The sequence below is a fragment of the Rhinoraja longicauda genome, chromosome 1 (genome assembly GCF_053455715.1).
Source record: "Rhinoraja longicauda isolate Sanriku21f chromosome 1, sRhiLon1.1, whole genome shotgun sequence".
Classification (NCBI taxonomy): domain Eukaryota; kingdom Metazoa; phylum Chordata; class Chondrichthyes; order Rajiformes; family Arhynchobatidae; genus Rhinoraja; species Rhinoraja longicauda.
Genome location: NC_135953.1, coordinates 25814028 through 25833470, shown reverse-complemented (window position 1 = coordinate 25833470; position 19443 = coordinate 25814028). Strand labels below are relative to the sequence as shown.

Below are 19443 nucleotides of genomic sequence, written 5' to 3'. Positions count from 1 at the left end.
ATTTTAATAGATGTAATAGAAGCGAGGAAATTAGGCAAAAATTAATTGATTTTTATTGAGACAGGGTAAGGTTCATGGACCTTTCAGATTCTCTGCTATGACTCATGTACAATGATTTTTTAGAAATTAATTACATGTATTATTGTTTCTGTGAATATACTATAATGCGCCCGCCACTAATCTATGATTTCATAAAGGAGAATTCAATACCATCCAAATTTTTGAATCTAAGAAGAGAAGGAAAATTATTTTCAGCTGAATTTATTAAGTTAGTTGAATCATTTATTGAGTTTAATTTTAAAACAACGAATAGAAGTTTACATTTTGTTTAGGAGGAAGCTTCAGTTTGGAGTAGCTCGGAGATCAGAGCCACTATCAAAATCCTAGCAGATTTCCATCAAGAGTATAGTCACTTCCTTGGTAATGGTCTATGCGCAAAACAAACTGAAAGCAGTCGGCTTTATATCTGTTTGTCTGCTAAACATTGCTGGCATTCTGCAGTTTTACTCGTATAATCATAACACTGAAGGAGGCTATTCAGCCCATTGTGTCTCTGCAAGCTCCCATGGCCATTGTCCAACTGTCTTTCCATAATTCCTTGTAGCCCTGCAAAGTATTCTCTCTCACACTTGCCCATCAGTTTCTCTTTGATACTTCCTTCTAGCAACCTACAGAAAGAGGTAATTAACCTACCGGCATATGTTTGAGATGTGGGAGGAAACCAGGGGGCACCCAGAGGAAATTTATGTTGTTGCAGGGAGAATGTGCAAACACCATTCTTGAGGTCAGGATTAAACCTGGATCCCCAGAAGTAGATTTGAGACAGCTGCACTAACTGCTCACTACCAAGTTGTCTATTTTGCCTTGGTGAAGATTTTAAACTTCAATGCTCAATTCTGTAAAATGTCAACTGTTTTTGACAGTGCCAGATTTCAAAAGCATCAGTATTCTTAATGTGCATGAAATGGTTAATTTTCTACAGGATAATACTTATTAGGCAGCAACATAAAACCACGTGGGATACAATTGCTGTGTTTGGTACCACTGCTTCTCAATCAGTTCTCGAACTTCAGGCTTGCAGTGGTGAAGCAGGTGATGATGTGAAAAGAGAGACAAACAGTGAAACAGTGGGAGACAACTACTTATTAAAAGAATGTCATTCAGAGAATATCTCCTTCTCAGTTTTACAATTTTGTAAATATTGGTTTGGCATTTTTTTTTTGATTGTTTTTTTTAGAATGAGGGAGCTCAAAGGAGCCTCAGCAAAAATTATTTTAACTTGGTGATAATTTTAAACTTGCGTAATTCTGCAAAATGTCAAATGTTTTTTCTTTCTTAATTGCTATTTCCTTTAGAATTTAGAGTTCAAATTTTCTCTCCACATTTTTGCATCAGCTGCGTTACTGAACTCAGCAAAAGATTTGAAGCTCCTCCGTCACAAAATTAAGATGGAATCATGAATAATTATTAAAGTTAGTACAGGCATAAAGGAATAATCTTAAATTGTATGTTGTTTGTCAACCTCCTACTGCCTATACCTACCCATATTTAATTAATAATTATTAGCAATGGTAATAACTTGGGTGAGTTTTGAATAGTTTATTCATATGTCTGTGAATTGAGAAAATGACCCCAAATTAGTAGGTTGATCTAATTTCTACTTCCTTCAAGGAAAATTAAAATTTTAATATCAGGAGCTTACTGCAGCAATCTAACAGATTTGTTTAGATGTTATTTTGAGAGTGAATGGTGCTGGACATACTGTTCTTATCAACCATAGAAAAGGTTTGGAGGGATATGGGCCAAACACAGGCAAGTGAGACGAGCTTAAATGGGGCATCTTGTTCAGCATGGATGAGTTGGGCCAAAAGGCTTATTTTCATGCTTTATAACTCTATAACCATCCCGCAATGCACACTCAGTGGGTGAGCGCAGCGGTAGAGTTGCTGCTTTACAGCGAATGCAGCGCCGGAGACTCAGGTTCGATCCTGACTACGGGTGCTGCACTGTAAGGAGTTTGTACGTTCTCCCCGTGACCTGCGTGGGTTTTCTCCGAGATCTTCGGTTTCCTCCCACACTCCAAAGACGTACAGGTATGTAGGTTAATTGGCTGGGTAAATGTAAAAATTGTCCCTAGTGGGTGTAGGATAGTGTTAATGTGCGGGGATCACTGGGCGGCACGGACTTGGAGGGCCGAAAAGGCCTGTTTCCGGCTGTATATATATGATATGATGATATGATAGTAGTTCATTCCTTGCATTGCTATGTATTTAGTACAAGACTGCTCACACTTTGTCACCAGCAATTTATTGGCTCAGCAGGCTACTTTCATGGGCACAAATTGTGGAATTGATTGGCGTCCCTTTTGTTTTTATTAAACAATATTAGGACAATTTCAATCAGCATATTTTTGGATTTATTTACAGGTACTTCACATATTACCAGATGCTACTTCACATATCAACATCACCAATGCCAACACTTTCTCTACTTTTCATGATGGCATTAAAACCATCAACCAGAACTGAAGGCATTTATTTTGTACTATGATTTCTGGACTATTATAGCCTATGCATAATAATATTTGCTACTTTTTATTCGTACATGGGATGTGGGTATCATTGAAGGTGATAGTTATTGTCTTTGAGAAAATGGAGATCAGCATTTTATAAGACCAATGACTTACTGGTGCTTTTCAAAGGCAATACATTAATACATTGTTGTAGAACTGGAGCAATAGCAGGCCAGGCTTCGAAAATCACCAAGTTTCCTTCCCTAAATAACATATGAACTAGCTGGGACTTTTGATGGTCCAACAGTTTCAAGACCACTCTTACTGGGAATATTTAAAAACAAAATTTCACCTTTAATTCCAATTTTCAACCCTCCACGGGAGGATTTGAACTCATTTTCTCTTGATTATTGGGCCTAATACTACTGCATCATTACTGCAGTACTTAAATCACAACACTATCTTTCACCCTAAATTAATCAATATGAAATTAAGAAAGTCAATTTCAAGAATCAAAGAAATATCATAGCTCACATAAAGGGTAGTCTTATCTTTAAAACTTGAATTTATTTTTTCTATCTAAAACATCACAAGACAAATTAGGAGGTGTACATATTAGAAAGAGAAATCAGTAAAGATCATGTTAATCGTTAGAGAAATGAAGATGTGGATGCATCAAATTAATGCTAATGGATCTCCTCCACTATTTGTGGAATAGGAGTAGAAAATAAAACAATTATAGAATAACTCAACGATTCAAAGAACTCTGCATCTTTACACCTAGTGTGTAATATTTTGTATTCTCCGAAATCTGTTTAACTGCAAATTAATTTTGGCATCAAAGTATGATTTCGCTGAAACGAGACAACATCAGTGTTTTTCGTGATAGACCAGGAAATGGTAAAAAAAAAAAAAACATTAATTAAACAAGGCATTGAAAACTGGATCAGCTATTGTACAAGATGATGAATTGAGCACTTGGAGCAAATGACTTGGTTCACCAGCCTCAGTTCATTTCATGAGTGTTACTCACCTGATCGGTGTTGAAATAAATGCTTCTGTGTCTGCATCTGATTTATTGTTATCAGAAAGCTAAATATTAAGCCAAACGCCATTCACATATGGAAAGATTTCAGAGATGTCGCATTATATTTTGGACCATTTATTGTAACACGAGATGATTTCAATAATTGAACAGTGAAGTTTTTACTTTATATCTCCTGCTTGGATCTTGATAATGTAAAAATCAAGCAACTGGGACAATATTGTGTTCTTTATTTAAGATATGGGATGTTTCATTTTGTTACTAGGCTAGAAGTAAGTATTTTAGTACCACCTCCATTGTAAAATTAACTTCATTCTGCCCCATACTTCTATTATAACTATCAGTGTCATATTTGGAGACAGGTTCAACTTAAAATTTGATAGGCAAAAGAGGTTTCTTTGTGGGGTAGAAATTTGTTCTTAGCCCCTCGCACTGAATGTACAATGTAGAAAAGTATCCCCAACCTCATTGACTTTGTGCAAAACCTATCTACATTGTAAGGCCTTGCGTACATTGCACTCATTGTACTTTTCTGCCTTTTCCAGGAGAAATAAATTCTGGGGTCTATCTTTATATACATAGTTATTTGAATGAAAGGCTTGTGGTGTAATCTTCTACGTTGAGTAATGCCATTGAGAAATACTCAATACATTAAAGATGAGGAGAGCCACTAAACACTGTCAACTTGATATGAAGAAACGTAACTTTAAGCCTTTAGGAATGAATTACATCTTTGGTGGCAGTTTTGGTCAGAAACCTGAGGATTACATTTCCCACTCGGTCTAAACACAGTCAATGGTATGTACTGCACTTTTGCCTCCAAAACTGTTCCTGTATAATTTAATAATTACTGTGCCACAAACTTAGAACTATTTGCAATCTTTCTTTAGTCTGTTCTGTCTATGAATAGAAATAATTTTCAGATCTTTACCATTTCATTTCTGAAAGAAAGACACAAGAAATTTGTCAGTAATCACCTGTGTTAAATGTGCACTGCAGCACAACTGTATTCAGCTTCTCATATCCGTTTTCACTGATGACATTGGAACTGAATTCCATTGGATCCTTGGCTACCTTACAGGATCAGTGCAAGGGGCTGAGAACAAATTTCTATCTCACAGAGAAGCCTTTATGCCTATCAAATGTTAAGTTGAACCTGTCTCCAAATATGACACCAACAGCTGTAATAGAAGTACGAAGCAGAGTTAAGTTAATTTTATGATGGAGGTGCTCTTCTAAACTACCTGTGGTTTTGTAATCATTGACTTCAGGAAAGGGTAGTCAGGAGATCATGTGCTAATTATCATTGGTTGGCAGGGGAGTGAGTTAGCTGCTTTAAATTCATGGGTGTTAACATCTTGGATGATCTGTGCTAGGATCAAGCACATAGATATAATCACTAAGAAGGTATATTAGTGCCTCTAGAAGTTTAAAGAGACTTGGCATGCCATTGAATACTCTCACAAAGTTTTACAGATGCACTGCAGGAAGTATCCTGAAGTTGCATCACGGACTGGCATGCTAATTCCAATGCCCAGGAATGCAAGGTTCTGCAGAGACTCAGCCCAATCCATCATGGGTACCTCCCTCCCCACTAGCGACAACATCTACATCAGGTGCTGCATCAAGAAGGTGGCATTTATCAACAAAGACCCCCACCATTTGGACTATGCTCTCTTCTCCCTGCTACCATCAGGCAGGAGGTGGAGACGCCTGAAGTCCCACCTCAAGCGGTTCAGATACAGGTATATTTTGATAACCATCGGGTTCTTGAACTGACCTGCACAAGCATAATCTTACTCTTACATCAAAACACTATGGACCACCATCTGACGAAGGGTCCCGACCTGAAGTGTCACCTATTCCTTTTCTCCAGCGATGCTGCCTGACCCGCTGAGTTACTCCAGCTTGTTGTGTCTACCTCTTGTACTACGTTGGACTTTATTTTCCAACCATGTTTTACACGAATGGATTGCTCTTCTCACTGTTTTGATTATACATTATTTATGATTTTGTGTGTTGTCTGAGTATATGTGACTATGATTCTGCTGCAAGCAAGATTTACATTGTGCTTGTACCTCACCACACTTGTGCATATGACCGTAAGCATAACTTGGCTTGACTAGAGATGGATATGGTTCAGATCATCTTTAGGTTCCCTCTGACAGAGTACTTTAACCCCAATTTACTTCTGATGGGAAAGTGCGGGAGAGAAAAATGTATGATAGAAAGAGATACAGAGAGAAAAAGAGAGAGATACAGAGAAAAAGTTAGGGGAGAAAGGGAAAAATACAGAGAGTGTGGGGCAGGAGAGAAAGACAGAGACAGCAAAAGAGTAACAGGAGAGGTGTTCAGAGGGAAAGAGAAAGATAGACGCACGGACAGACAGAAATGGAGATGTACATGAATTGGACTTGTTTCAAAGATTAAAAGCAAAGCCTTTAAAGAATATATTTCCTGTGAGTATGAGAAGCAAAAAAATAAACTGTCAAGAGATAATGGTCAAGCAGATGTATGTAACGTCAGTCTTAATGGAGGCAAGATAGATGGCAAACCATTCACTGAAACAATTAGGGCCACAACATTTCATTGCCTCAAAATTCCCATTGTGATTACGTTTTCCAACTCGTGTCTATGTGTTTAATATTGTGTTTGCTATTGACCCTCAGTGGTCCTGTAGGCCATCAAAGTTCAGTGACTGGTCTCAATAGACAATAGGTGCAGGAGGAGGCCATTCGGCCCTTCGAGCCAGCACCGCCATTCAATGTGATCATGGCTGATCATTCTCAATCAGTACCCCGTTCCTGCCTTCTCCCCATACCCCCTGACTTTGCTATCCTTAAGAGCTCTATCTAGCTCTCTCTTGAATGCATTCAGAGAACTGGCCTCCACTGCCTTCTGAGGCAATGAATTCCACAGATTTACAACTCTCTGACTGAAAAAGTTTTTCCTCATCTCAGTTCTAAATGGCCTACCCCTTATTCTTAAACTGTGGCCCCTTGTTCTGGACTCCCCCAACATTGGGAACATGAATGAGTCTCCCAGCCCTTGTATGTAGTCTGGCCATCTACAAATATCGCAATATAATTTTATAAATTGAACAATAAAACAAGCCCATTATTTATCATTTCCAAATTGTCTAACTGTCATGACAGACTAATAGACTGCACATTTTAGAGTCAAAGAATCATATGGTAAGAAAATAGGTCTTTCGACCCAACCTGCCTATGCCGACCAAGATGCTCCATCTAAGTCCTGTTTGCCTGTGTTTGGCCCATATCCCTCTAAATCTTTCCTATCAATGTACCTGTCCAAAAGTATTTTAAATCATGTTATAGCACCTGCCTCAATTACTTTCTCTGGCAGCTCGTTCCAGATACCCACAATCCTCTGTGTTGCCTCTCAGATTCCTGTTAAATCTTTCCCCTCTCATCTTAAACCTATGTCCTCTGGTTTTTGATTCCCCATGCTCAGAATAGACTTTCTGCATTCACCCCATCTATTCCCCATGTGCGTTTATACACCTCCACAAGCTCATTCCTCAACCTCCAACACTCCAGGGAAAAGAGTCCTAGCCTGCCCAACCTCTCCCTATAGCTCAGGGCCTTGAGTCCTAGCAACACCCTCGTAAATCTTCTCCGCACTCTTGCAGCTCAACACCATCCTTCCTATAGCAGGGTGAACTTTTTCTGCTTAATGACATTACAAGTTGTATCCTATAAACTCTCACTTTCCCAAAGTCTGCAATATTCAATATTTTTTGCATTGCAACTATCCAACTCCACCCCACTGCTCCTCAGAGACTTTCTTACTTATTTAAATCCAACAGCATAAGAAGCATTATATTCAGTGACATATTTTGGTCAAGTCAGTTTCAGCATTGGGAAAATTAATTGACAGGAATATTTGAAAGTGATTATGAAAATTTAATGTCTACATCCTATTTTCCAATCCCCAAATAATAGCCTATGCCTCATTATAATAAAAAAATATTGCAAAGCTATTAATCTACCAGCACATGGTCCAGATGCTAAGATCTAAATTTCACTTGGATGTTAACAAATATACTTGGGCTTCTTCTGGTGTGGCTTGAAAATTGTTTACTAATCTAATTAGCTATAGAGGCACATGCACTCCATGGATTTATCAATAATGATTTAGATTTCAAACTTTTGGCGGTAAAAGAAATTGAGTGTCTTTGGGGCCTTGTCATAGGGAATATGGAGGCACTGCACGTCTTTCTGTAGATGGTAATTGTAAGTAAAAATTAATCAGAACTCCCTCATTGGTATTAGATTCTCAGCATCAGCTGCATTATTTAACAACAGCCTGTCCAACCAGCTGTGTGAATTAAGTCAATAACTTAATTTAAGAGCAGCATCTCTTAAGGGGCATATCTGCATTGGTTGAATGTAACCTCTCACCATGTTTAGTGAGAAGCAACACTTCATGGGACAGGTTGATGTGGAGGCAAACTTTTAATGACCTGACCAGGGTGCTGAGTTAAAATTTTGAATGCATTGACTCCTTGCTCAACCCTTAGCTTATTGGAGCCAGATTATTCTCAAGGTTTTCTTTCTCCAATAACAAGTATTCTTTATTCACTGCTGGAAACTATCATCCAATTCTTCCTGCTCTTAATGATACGCTCCACATCTCAAATCTCCTTACCATTGCTGCCCCACACGCACATTGTCTTTCTCATCCTGGCACCAACACATAGCCTATCTTGAACGCTCTCCATACAGGTGCTAAGCTGCAACCAGCAACCTCTCCTCTTTCTTATGAGGCAAGCTCATTTGTTTCCATCAATGTGCTCTCTCCTTTTGATGGGAATTTTACGGAAGGGAAGGGTTTGGTTTACAAATTAGTGATGTGGCCAATGGTAGGCTTGAAGGGCGTGTTCTTTAGAGTTCACACCTGTCTCACATCTCACTCACCATCAAACAGCCTCCATCAAACTCCTGACAAAATGTAGCTGATTCCAGCAACCACTCACATCTCTCAGCAAAGAACTCAATTGCTAATCACTGCACCTCTCTAGCAATTGCAGAAAAGTGCACAGGGAGAACATGGAGACTGAGGTTCTGAAATGGGGCATCAATTGTAATATTCCAGTTACATTTGACAATACCTTAGCAAGAGTCAGCTCAGAGACTGATTTTACACCTAACTTCAAGGATAAAATTATGAGGTTTTGTGCTGCAGGAAATTACAGGTAACGCTCATTATAACAGACTGAGGGGGGTGGGAGGGAATGGTCTCCGTTATTACAGATTGTCTGCGATAATCTAGTAAGGGATTCGCTCCAATCACCTAGCGGTCAAGCCTTAAAATGAGTTTTTTTCAAATACAAAGTGATTTTTAACAGCTTATAATGTATTTTCGTTACTGCAAGCTATTAATACTAAAGGCTGTCCGTTACATTGCTGAATAGAGTCTCATTGCACAAGGGCCGATCGAAGCAATTGCTTGTCATTTTCAATGGCCTCCTGCAGTGCACCTGTGTTTTTAAAGAGGTAGTGGTGTCTGATTACTGTGGGACTGCCATGGGCCCGCTGTACCCAAAATTCATTATAAAGAGTCTGTAGTAACGTGGGTGGACGATACTTCAAATATCTCCTCAATTCCAGGATTACAGCTTCATGAAGATAGGGATCCTGGTAAATATCACAGCCTCGGGTTGCTCTCTTTTGCCAATTATCCGAGGAGGCTCCTAAAATGTGCAATTATATGTCCTTAATTTATATATTCTTATGGGGCCATACTAGTTGGAAGGGAAAGTAGTCATTGTAAAATTTATACAAAGAATCGGAATCAATGCCTCAAAAAATGTATAAAACAAAAAATGATTTTCTACCCTGGTGACAAGAAGGAACTCAAACTTTCATTAGAGTTCCTATTTGAGAGACAAAAATGTATTTTGTGTACTTTCCTAAAAAAAGTTTCTTATAAAGTTATGGTTTAAAATGAAACTCATGAGAACATGAATATTGTGTTCTGATAAGGGATGGGGTAGGTAATATAATTAATTGCCCAACGATGTAAGAGGCTTATTTTATCACAAGTGATACATGATTTGCAAATAAAAAGATGGAAAATTCTAGAAATGTTAATGAAATCAAAGACCTTTCATTTGAACTCGTTTTTCTCTCCCCAAACATGCCAACTAACCTATTTATTCACAAAATGCTGGAGTAACTCAGCAGGTCAGGCAGCATCTCGGGAGAGAAGGAATGGGTGACGTTTCGGGTCGAGACCCTTCTTCAGACTAACCTGCTGAGTTTTACCAGTATTTTCTCCTTTCCTTTAGATTTCAAGCATCTGCAATTTTTTTGGTACCTGAACCATTTATGGGCTGATAATATTCCAACATTATACGTTTGGCTGTTTTTTGCTCTTATCAAAGGTGAGCAAAATATAACAATCTTTAGCAATTTTGCCTCCAAGAGGAAATATAACAGGCTGCAAAGTGTCTAGATGTACTATGAATCTGTTGTAATCTTTAACCTAAACGTTTCCACATAATAACCAAATAAACCTCAGAGTGTAGCTTGTTCGTGTGCAACTAGATACCACAAACAAAACCTCAAAAACTGGATGGCTATCTTTTTGCACTTCAAATGGTGAAGTAAAATTGCCATTTAAGCAGTTGATACATCAAGAGCTAGAGGAGGGAGAAATCTGTCCTTAGATTGATGGATCTAAATGTGCAATTTTGCAACATCCCTATTTCGTGCTGCACTACTGAAATTTGATTTCATCGCCTTCAATTGAGGCAAACGGAGCAGATCACCAATATGTTAATTAAAGTGGGAAAGGGGACAGTCGTGGTGAACACACACCAAAGCAGAGTGGAAATGTTGATTCTGCAGTGCCTCTAACAAACTTTCTGAACCTGGAGGCCCCTTTTAAATGAAAGCTGACACACTTTGAATTATTGCCTCATGCTGGCATCCTGTCTGTAGTCTACATTCTTTCCAAATAATCAATACCTATTTGCAGGTATCAAATTGCTCCATTTCTCTTTTCTTTTTTTACTACGTGGCTAGCAATCTAGTGAGTAGTAAAACACTGGCTAAAATCTGAAAAGTCCCCCTACTTTCTCAACCAACCTCTGAGTTTTGGGACAGTATTCACAGACTATACTAAACTTGTATTATGGTGGATGCCTGTGGTAGGGGTTCTTTGTCCGTAACATTCTCACATCAACTCTATTTCACCGCCATAACAATCCCCACTCCACTTGCTCTCCACATCCCACAACCCCACCTCCCTTTCCTGGGCTCAGCTGGGCAACCTCTCTGCTAGAGCCGCCCAGGTAAATTGTAAGTGAAATATGCTGAGCCAGGCATTAACAGAATTCCAGTGTGTGTCTCTAAGACGGTATGGTATATACAGATGAGCAATGGAATGGTAGTCAACATGAACAATGTCCCTTCGAGGCATTTCCTTGTTTGAACTGAAAGTTGCTGAAGAGGGCACACAGGGTGTGCCAAGGTCAGTACATAAATACTGGCATGCTGCCTGGCTCCTGGTTGATATGTCTCTAGCTGGCAGTGATGGTGGTTAGAATGCTGAGCCTGTGATGGCATTCAACTGCTTCATTAAGCCCTCCAGACTGGCCATTTGCTCACTCAAGTCATCCTGCTCATACACCTGAATGAAGAAACACGACAACCATGTTTTATACCATGCAGACATTTTTGAAGTATGGAAAATACAAAACAGTATGACTTAAATGTTTAGTTCAGAGAGATAGTTTAGTTTAGAGATACAGCGTGGAAACAGGCCCTTCGGCCCACCAAGTCCACGCTGACCCGTTAATCACCCCGTACACGTGTTCTGCGTCATCCCGCATTTGCATCCCACACATTATGTGCAATTTACAGAAGCCAATTAAGCTACAAACCAGCACGTCTTTGGGATGTGGGAGGAAACCGGAGCGGTCACAGGGAGAACGTACACACTCCACACAGACAGCACCCAGAGTCGGGATCGAACCCGGGTCTCTGGCACAGTGAAGCAGCAGCTCTACCGCTGCGCCACGGTGCTGCCCACAAATGCTTAACATTTTCAGCACTTTGGTTTAATATAAACTGTGACTAACTTATCACCTTTAGAGTTTAGCTCAGTTTTGAATTCAAACGACAGTGCAGCAGGATTAAATTATTTAGTGTATGGTGCTTTTAAAATAGTTTTTTAGATACTTCTGATATACCTTTTTATGCAAACTATTAATCTGTGAAGAGATATGACAGTATGAAGGCGAAGTTACTGGACAAAGGCCCACAATATTGATCCACAGCTGTGAGTTCAAATCCTGCCATAATATTGGGGAATTTAAATTTATTTAAATGTTAATAGCACCAACAGTAATTTTAAAGTTAAAGATTAACAGAAAACAATCTAGTTCACCAGGAAGTTTAAGGAAGGAAATCAGCTGTAAGTACCTTGTTTGACCCAAATGTAGCTCCGGTTTGACATCGATGTGACTGAGTCTTATCTACCCCCTAAAATGGCAAGCCACACAAATACAGGGCCAGTTAGGAGAAGCATTAACTGCAGGGAGTGCCACACCCAAGACAGATCTAAAATAAAGTAACATGGAGCCCACTGGGTAATGCTGAATACTTTGTGCTGTTCGAAGCCAATCCTGAGTCAAACCCAGGTAACCGTGCCATGAAAGTTGCCAAGGAGAGGATGCACGGGCCAGGTTAGTAAGTGGACTTTAAATATTACACAAGTTTAAAATGTGATTGAAGCAGAAGCAGGCATTCAATTTTTTTAATATTTTGTCCGCTAAATTAATTTGCAGCCGTAAACTGCACATACATGATTCTTGCTCACCCTTAACACTAAATTGTTTTCTCTGAATAAACAGCAGCCAGAGAAATATCACCCATCTACCAGTCTACTAACTTTAAATACCAGCACCCATCTTCCTGAAGGGAAAAATACTGTCAGTACGTTACATAACAACCATGTTTTTTTCGCCTCCAGCATCAGCAGTTTTCCTTTTTAAAACGTGACTAATTCTATTGACCTTACATTAGATTGCTCCTCTGTCCTGTGGCTCTCCTCAGTGACCTCCGGGGCCGTCGGAACGGACACAGGAAGCAGTGGAGACCTCGCCTTCCCGGCCAATCCCAGGGAAGCCGTTTTACCGTGACTCAGCGAGAGATTGGAACCTGCGAAGAAAACACGCAAAACAGTCCAGAATTAGTTGACATTTCTTCTCCCGAGTGTCGGCGGTTGAAGGGAGACTTGATAGAAGTACATGAAAATTATGAGAGGCATAAATAGGGTAGGCAGTCAGAACCTTTTCCCCATGGTGGAAAAGTCCAACATTAGATACGATACGATACGATATGATACGATGGAACTTTAGTTATCCCAGGAGGGAGATTGATCTGCCAACAGTCATAAAAATACAATATACATGAAACATGAAAATAAAGTGATAAGTGGAAAGGTTTGGGGAGGGGGGTGGGGGAGGGGAGTCAGCCTCAGTCTACCCCACGACAGAAGAGGGAGGAGTGGGGCGGCACGGTGGCGCAGCGGTAGAGTTGCTGCCTTACAGCGAATGCAGCGCCGGAGACTCAGGTTCGATCCTGACTACGGGCTCCGTCTGTACGGAGTTTGTACGTTCTCCCCGTGACCTGCGTGTGTTTCTTCTGAGATCTTTGGTTTCCTCCCACACTCCAAAGACCTACAGGTATGTAGGTTAATTGACTGGGTAAATGTAAAAATTGTCCCTAGTGTGTGTAGGATAGTGTTAATGTGCGGGGATCGCTGGGCAGCACGGAATCGGTGGGCCGAAGGGCCTGTTTCCGCGCTGTATCTCTAAATCCAAAAAAAAATCTAAATCTAAATCTAAAGTTGTGCAGTTTGATAACCACAGGGAAGAAGTGGCATTCTGCACTGCATCTTGGTGGAACCAGTCTGTTGCTGAACGTACTCGTCAGGTTGACCAGTGCGTTATGGAGGGGGTGAACTGTATTGTCCAGGATGCTCCGCAGATTGGGGAGCATCCTCCCCTCCAAGACCACCTCCCATGAATCCAACTCCACCCCCAGGACGGAGCCAACCTTCCTGATGAGTTTGTTAATGTCGAGGGCATAGCTATAAGGTGAGAGGGGGAACGTTTAATGGAGATGTTTTGGGCAAGAATTTTACGGAGTGTAGTATGGGCTTGGAACACTTTGCCAGGTGTGGTGGTGGAGGCAGATACAATAGTGGCATTTAAGAGACTTTCCGGTAAGCAAATGGAAATGTAGGGAACAGTGGGATAACGATCATGTGCAGACAAATGAGATCAGTGTAACTTGGCAGCATGTTAGGTGCAAACATTGTGGGTTGAAGGGCCCATTGCTGTGCTTTACTGTTCTATTTAACTCTGACTTCGATATTTTGGTCAATAAAGTTATTGTCAACGGATAATGGCATGTCGATGAAACAGGGATTATAAATTCCATATTTTATAAATTGAAGATTGCTAAATGGAAGATTGCGGCACGGTGGCGCAGCGGTAGAGTTGCTGCCTTACAGCGAATGCAGCGCCGGAAACTCAGGTTCGATCCTGACTACGGGCGCCGTCTGTACGGAGTTTGTACGTTCTCCCCGTGACCTGCGTGGGTTTTCTCTGAGATCTTCGGTTTCCTCCCACACTCCAAAGAAGTACAGGTATGTAGGTTAATTGACTGGGTAAATGTAAAAATTGTCCCTATAGTGTGTGGGATAGTGTTAATGTGCGGGGATCGCTGGGCGGCACGGACTCGGTGGGCCGAAGGGCCTGTTTCCGCGCTGTATCTCTAAACAAAAATTTAAATGTGCACCTGATGAATCAGGTTTTTTTGTATTACTTTGCATTATGTGAATGTTACTAACAATGGCAACATTTACTGCACACCCCTGGTGCAGAAACAATTGTATGCTTGGTGCACGATGAAGTGAAGAGATTACTCCAGGAGATAGATAGTTTGCAGCTCTGGGATACCCCGACCAGTTCAGTTTAGCTTGTTGTCACGTGTACCAAGGTACAGTGAAAAGCTTTTGTTGCCTGCTAACCAGTCAGTGGAAAGACATTACGTGATTGCAATTGAGCCAATTACAGTGTCCAGATACATGATAAGGAATAAGGGACAACCAGAGTATTTCAGCATGACTTGCTGCAGCCTAAAAACCATTGCGACAATTTAGATCATCAATTTAGTTACTCACAATCATCAATTTTATTTACTGCTGTCCCTTTGTCAAGTCTTCACAAAATAATAGTTTTTTTTTACTGCTGACTAGACATACTCAGTGAGCATGCATTCAAGTTCGAACTTACAATTGATTGGTTTGACACATTACATCTTCAAAGTGTTATACGATACACTACAATTTACTGACACAGGATAAGGTGCAGATTCGGCACAAACCTATCATTCGTATGTAGTCTTTACCTTAACAATCACTTCAAGCCGATTTTGTGCTTTCATGACAGGACAGCATAGGGTCAATGAGCTCATACTTGAGCTGAAAGTGAAGGCAGACACAAAATGCTGGAGTAACTCAGCATCTCAGGAGAGAAGGAATGGGTGACGTTTTGGGTCGAGACCCTTCTTCAGTCTGAAGTTACTCCAGCATTTTGCGTCGACCTTCGATTTAAACCAGCATCTGCAGATTTTTTCTTACACGCTGAGCTGAAAGTGAGGTCCGTTGTGGTAAACCTTTCTTTGCCAGAATCCATCGTACCCATTCTTGTTTATAGGGCATTGGTTCTTGGTTCTCCAAAATATTCCAAATGGAATTTAAACTGGAGGTGAACATTGATGGAAGAGAGAAAAATGCACCAACAAGCCACTATCCTAGTTTATCCAATTATATTTACAGGTCCACCACTGAATTTCCAGCAACTGATGGTCCTCCTTCAATTCAGACAAAATTATGAGAGTGCACTTAAAATCCCCCTTGGAAGTCCCACCCATAAATGTGGCGGCCAATCTCAACCTCATTGGGATTTCCATGGTCAGACTTCTGATCGATGGGTCTAATTTCCCCACTGCAGCCAGGACTGCAGTCCGGCCAGAGCCGGCAGATCCTTTCCCATAGTAGCCTTCCATGTCCGACATTGTGGGCTGTTATTTTGCCACCCCCCCCCAACCCCCGGCAGCCTAGGTGAACCATTTTAGATTTTTTTTTTAGATTTAGAGATACAGCGTGGAAACAGGCCCTTCGGCCCACCGAGTCCGCGCCGCCCAGCGATCCCCGCACATTAACACTATCCTAGACATACTAGGGACAATTTTTGCATTTACCCAGTCAATTAACCTACATACCTGTACGTCTTTGGAGTGTGGGAGGAAACCGAAGATCTCGGAGAAAACCCACGTAGGTCACGGGGAGAACGTACAAACTCCGTACAGACGGCGCCCGTAGTCAGGATTGAACCTGAGTCTCCGGCGCTGCATTTGCTGTAAGGCAGCAACTCTACCGCTGCGCCACCATGTCATTTTGGTACCGTTTGACTCCTCTCCGAGGCTATGACCTCCATTGATTTGGCAAAACAGATATTCTGGAAAGGCTCTGGAGCCAAGGGTGCTGGAAAATCAGTGGTGGACTTGTATTTGTTTTCCCTCAAAAGCTTCCCCGCAAACACAAACACAAACACAAACACAATAACCAGATCGTTGTATTTACTCAAGACTGTCCAAAGAAGTTGCATTTCAATGTTTTGGAGCCATTACGTTGATCTTTGTTCATTCTGTGTGATTTCAGGAGTTCAGCAATAACCTTGCAGCACTAGTGAGCAAAATAGTACCTCATGCACACTCTCACCCAGTTTTTCAAGCTCTCTACAGATACAGAAAAAGCATCAACTGCAGCTTAATAATTTACTCTTGCTTCTTAATTCAGAAGGCTGAGAGTTGAAATTGCCCTTTGGAGACATCAGCACAATTAATTGAAACAGACCTTCCCCAGTGCAGTACTGTCGAGAGCTCTGCATTTGGAAACCCTCACGATCTGTCCAAATCCAACGAAGAACAACAATAGGCAGGGCAGACCCTTGCACAAACTTACACTCTTTTTAAAAGTTTCCCTTTTCTTTTAACACTTGCTGGAACTAAATGTAAGAATAGGGAGTTATACAGAGTCTGATACAGCTTCCGCACAGATCCTGACTGTGGGGTGCTGACTGTGTGGCGTTTGCAGGTTTTTGCTGTGACCCCGTGGGGTTTTTCTGGGTGCTGCAGTTTCCTCCCGCACTCCAAAGATGTGCAGGTTTGTAGGTTAATTGGGCTCTGTAAAATTGTTCCTAGTGTGTAGGATAGAAAGAGTGTACGGTTGATCGCAGGTCGGCGTGGACGTGGGGGTGGGGGGGCTGTTTGCATGCTGTATCTCCAAACCTAAAATAAACCAAATTCTAAGAGATAGTCAAGGAATGAAGTCCAGATTGTTAAATTAGGATTAATATGGAATGGGTTCCAACAATTTTCCCCTAATTGAAGGTAAAATAAATAATTGCCAGCAACTATTTACTATAAAAATAAATAATGCTGCAAATGAGCTGCATGTCAGACGGCATCCGTGGGAAGAGATAGAGAGTTGAAGTTTCAGGTTGAAGACCTTTCATCAGACCTTGTGTGGAAAGGAACTGCAGATACCGATTTACACCAAAGATAGACACAAAGTGCTGGAGTAACTCAGTGGTTCATGCAGCATCTCTGGAGTAATGTTTCGGGGTGGGAACCCATCTTCAGACGGAAGAAAAGAAGCTTGTTGAGTTGCACAGAGGGTGGGGGAAGGGGATGGCTCTGATAGGGTAAAACCGGGCTGAGCATGGTAAGCAAGACTAGCTGATCAATAACTGAATGGGAGCATTTAAAGTCTGAGAACATAGATAAAAATTAATTGAAAAAAGAACGTAGGAGTTGCAAAATGCAGAACAGGCAGACCTGTGGAAGGAGGAAAAGGAGTAAAAGAATGAGCTGAACCAGTATCACAGATGGATGACTGATACAGGCAGAGCATTGAAGTTGTAGAGGCAAGGAACTGTAGATGCTGATTTACAAATAAAGACACAAAGTGCTGGAGTAATTTAGTAGCACCCTGAAGGACATTGATAGGTGACGTTTCGTGTCGGGGCCTTTCTTCAGATGCAGACATCAAATTATCTGAGGTTGTAGAATTCCATATCCCGTACCTGCCTTCTCTCCATACCCCCTGATCCCTTTAGCCACAAGGGCCACATCTAACTCCCTCTTAAATATACCCAATGAACTGGCCTCAACTACCTTCTGTGGCAGAGAATTCCACAGATTCACCACTCTCTGTGTGAAAAAAAACTTGCTCATCTCGGTCCTAAAAGACTTCCCCCTTATCCTTAAACTGTGACCCCTTGATATCAGCTTATCTCCATAATTCCCCCGGTGTTACCCAACCAGAGATAACGTTCTCGCCGCCCACCTTTAAACTCAGCAAGCTTCTTTCATCTCCTTCCAAGCTCTGAAGAAGAGCCTTGAATTGTTCGCTTTGTTTCTCACCCCACAGATACAACCTGGCTTGCCGTGTATTTCCACTGCCTCGGAAAAATAGTCAACACACTTTACGACTTGTCCCAAGCCAGTACTGTTTTTATTTTAGATTCCCTGCACCTGCAGTTATTTTTCATTTTAACTTTTATCAGTTTTATGTCAATAAATGTTTGCTTGTCAGTGATCTCCAGGTTACTATAAAAAGACTAAAACAAAATAAGCAGAGACTTGATAAGTCGGGTTTATTTTTATTTCTTAGAGTGCAGGATGCTGCAGAGTTATCTTCCAGAGGTATATAAAATCATCAGGGGCAGGGATGAGGTGAATGACCAGTGTATGGGATTCTGAAACCACAGAGCGGAGGATTCTGATGAGAGGGATTTGATTTAAAGAGGGGCAATCTCTTCACTCAAAGGGTGTTGGGTACATGGAACGAGCTGCAGGAGGAGCTAGTTGAGATGAGTACAATAACAACATTTAAAAATATATTTGAACAGGTAAATGCATAGGAAAGGTCCAGAGGGCCAATGGTGGGCATTTCAGACTAGCTCAGCTAAGCGACTTGATCAGCATGGATGAATTAGGCCGAAGGGACTGTTTCTGTGGTGTGAAGCTAAAAAAAATGATAAGAACCATAAAGTCTGGCTTGGACCTCCTCCCACCCACCTACTGCCCCCCCCCCCTCCTCACCCCCACCCTCCCCCAAATGCTTTATTGTCATTCAGTGACTTACTTGACCCTGGCACCAAGGAGGCAACATCCAATATTAACATAGAAAATAGGTGCAGGAGGAGGCCAGTTGGCCCTTCGAGCCAGCACCGCCATTCATTGTGATCATGGCTGATCATCCACAATCAGTAACCTGTGCCTGCCTTCTCCCCATATCCCTCGATTCCACTAGCCCGTAGAGCTCTTCTAAATTCATCCAGTGAATTGGCCTCCACTGCCTTCTGTGGCAGAGAATTCCACAAATTCACAACTCTCTGGGTGAAAAAGTTTCTTCTCATCTCAGTTTTAAATGGCCTCCCCTTTATTCTTAGACTGTGGCCCCTGGTGCTGGACTCCCCCAACATTGGGAACATTTTTCCTGCATCTAGCCTTTGTCCAGTCCTTTTATAATTTTATACGTCTCTATAAGATCCCTTCTCATCTTTCTAAACTCCAGTGAATATAAGCCAAATCTTTCCAATCTTTGCTCATGTGACAGTCCTTCCATCCCAGGGAGTAATCTTGTGAACCTACGCTGCGCTGCCTCAATATCAAGGACGTCCTTCCTCAAATTGGGAGACCAAAACTACACACAATATTCCAGATGTAGTCTCACCAGGGCCAAAACACCAGATTCTTGCTATTGAGGGCATGCA

The 19443-nt window shown here is 41.3% G+C and overlaps 1 protein-coding gene across 1 annotated transcript in view; it reads right to left on the bottom strand.

The window, feature by feature from the left end:
* Nucleotides 1-3964: 3964 nt before the first annotated feature.
* Nucleotides 3965-19443, bottom strand: part of dcc (DCC netrin 1 receptor) — a 1038091-nt gene continuing 1022612 nt past the window's right edge. Inside the window, exons 29-30 of the mRNA XM_078421445.1 lie at nt 12609-12748; nt 3965-11216 (exon numbers count right to left, since the gene is read on the bottom strand). Coding sequence (XP_078277571.1) covers nt 11127-11216; nt 12609-12748 — 230 coding nt within the window. The 3' untranslated portion in view covers nt 3965-11126. The remainder of the gene's footprint in view (nt 11217-12608; nt 12749-19443) is intronic.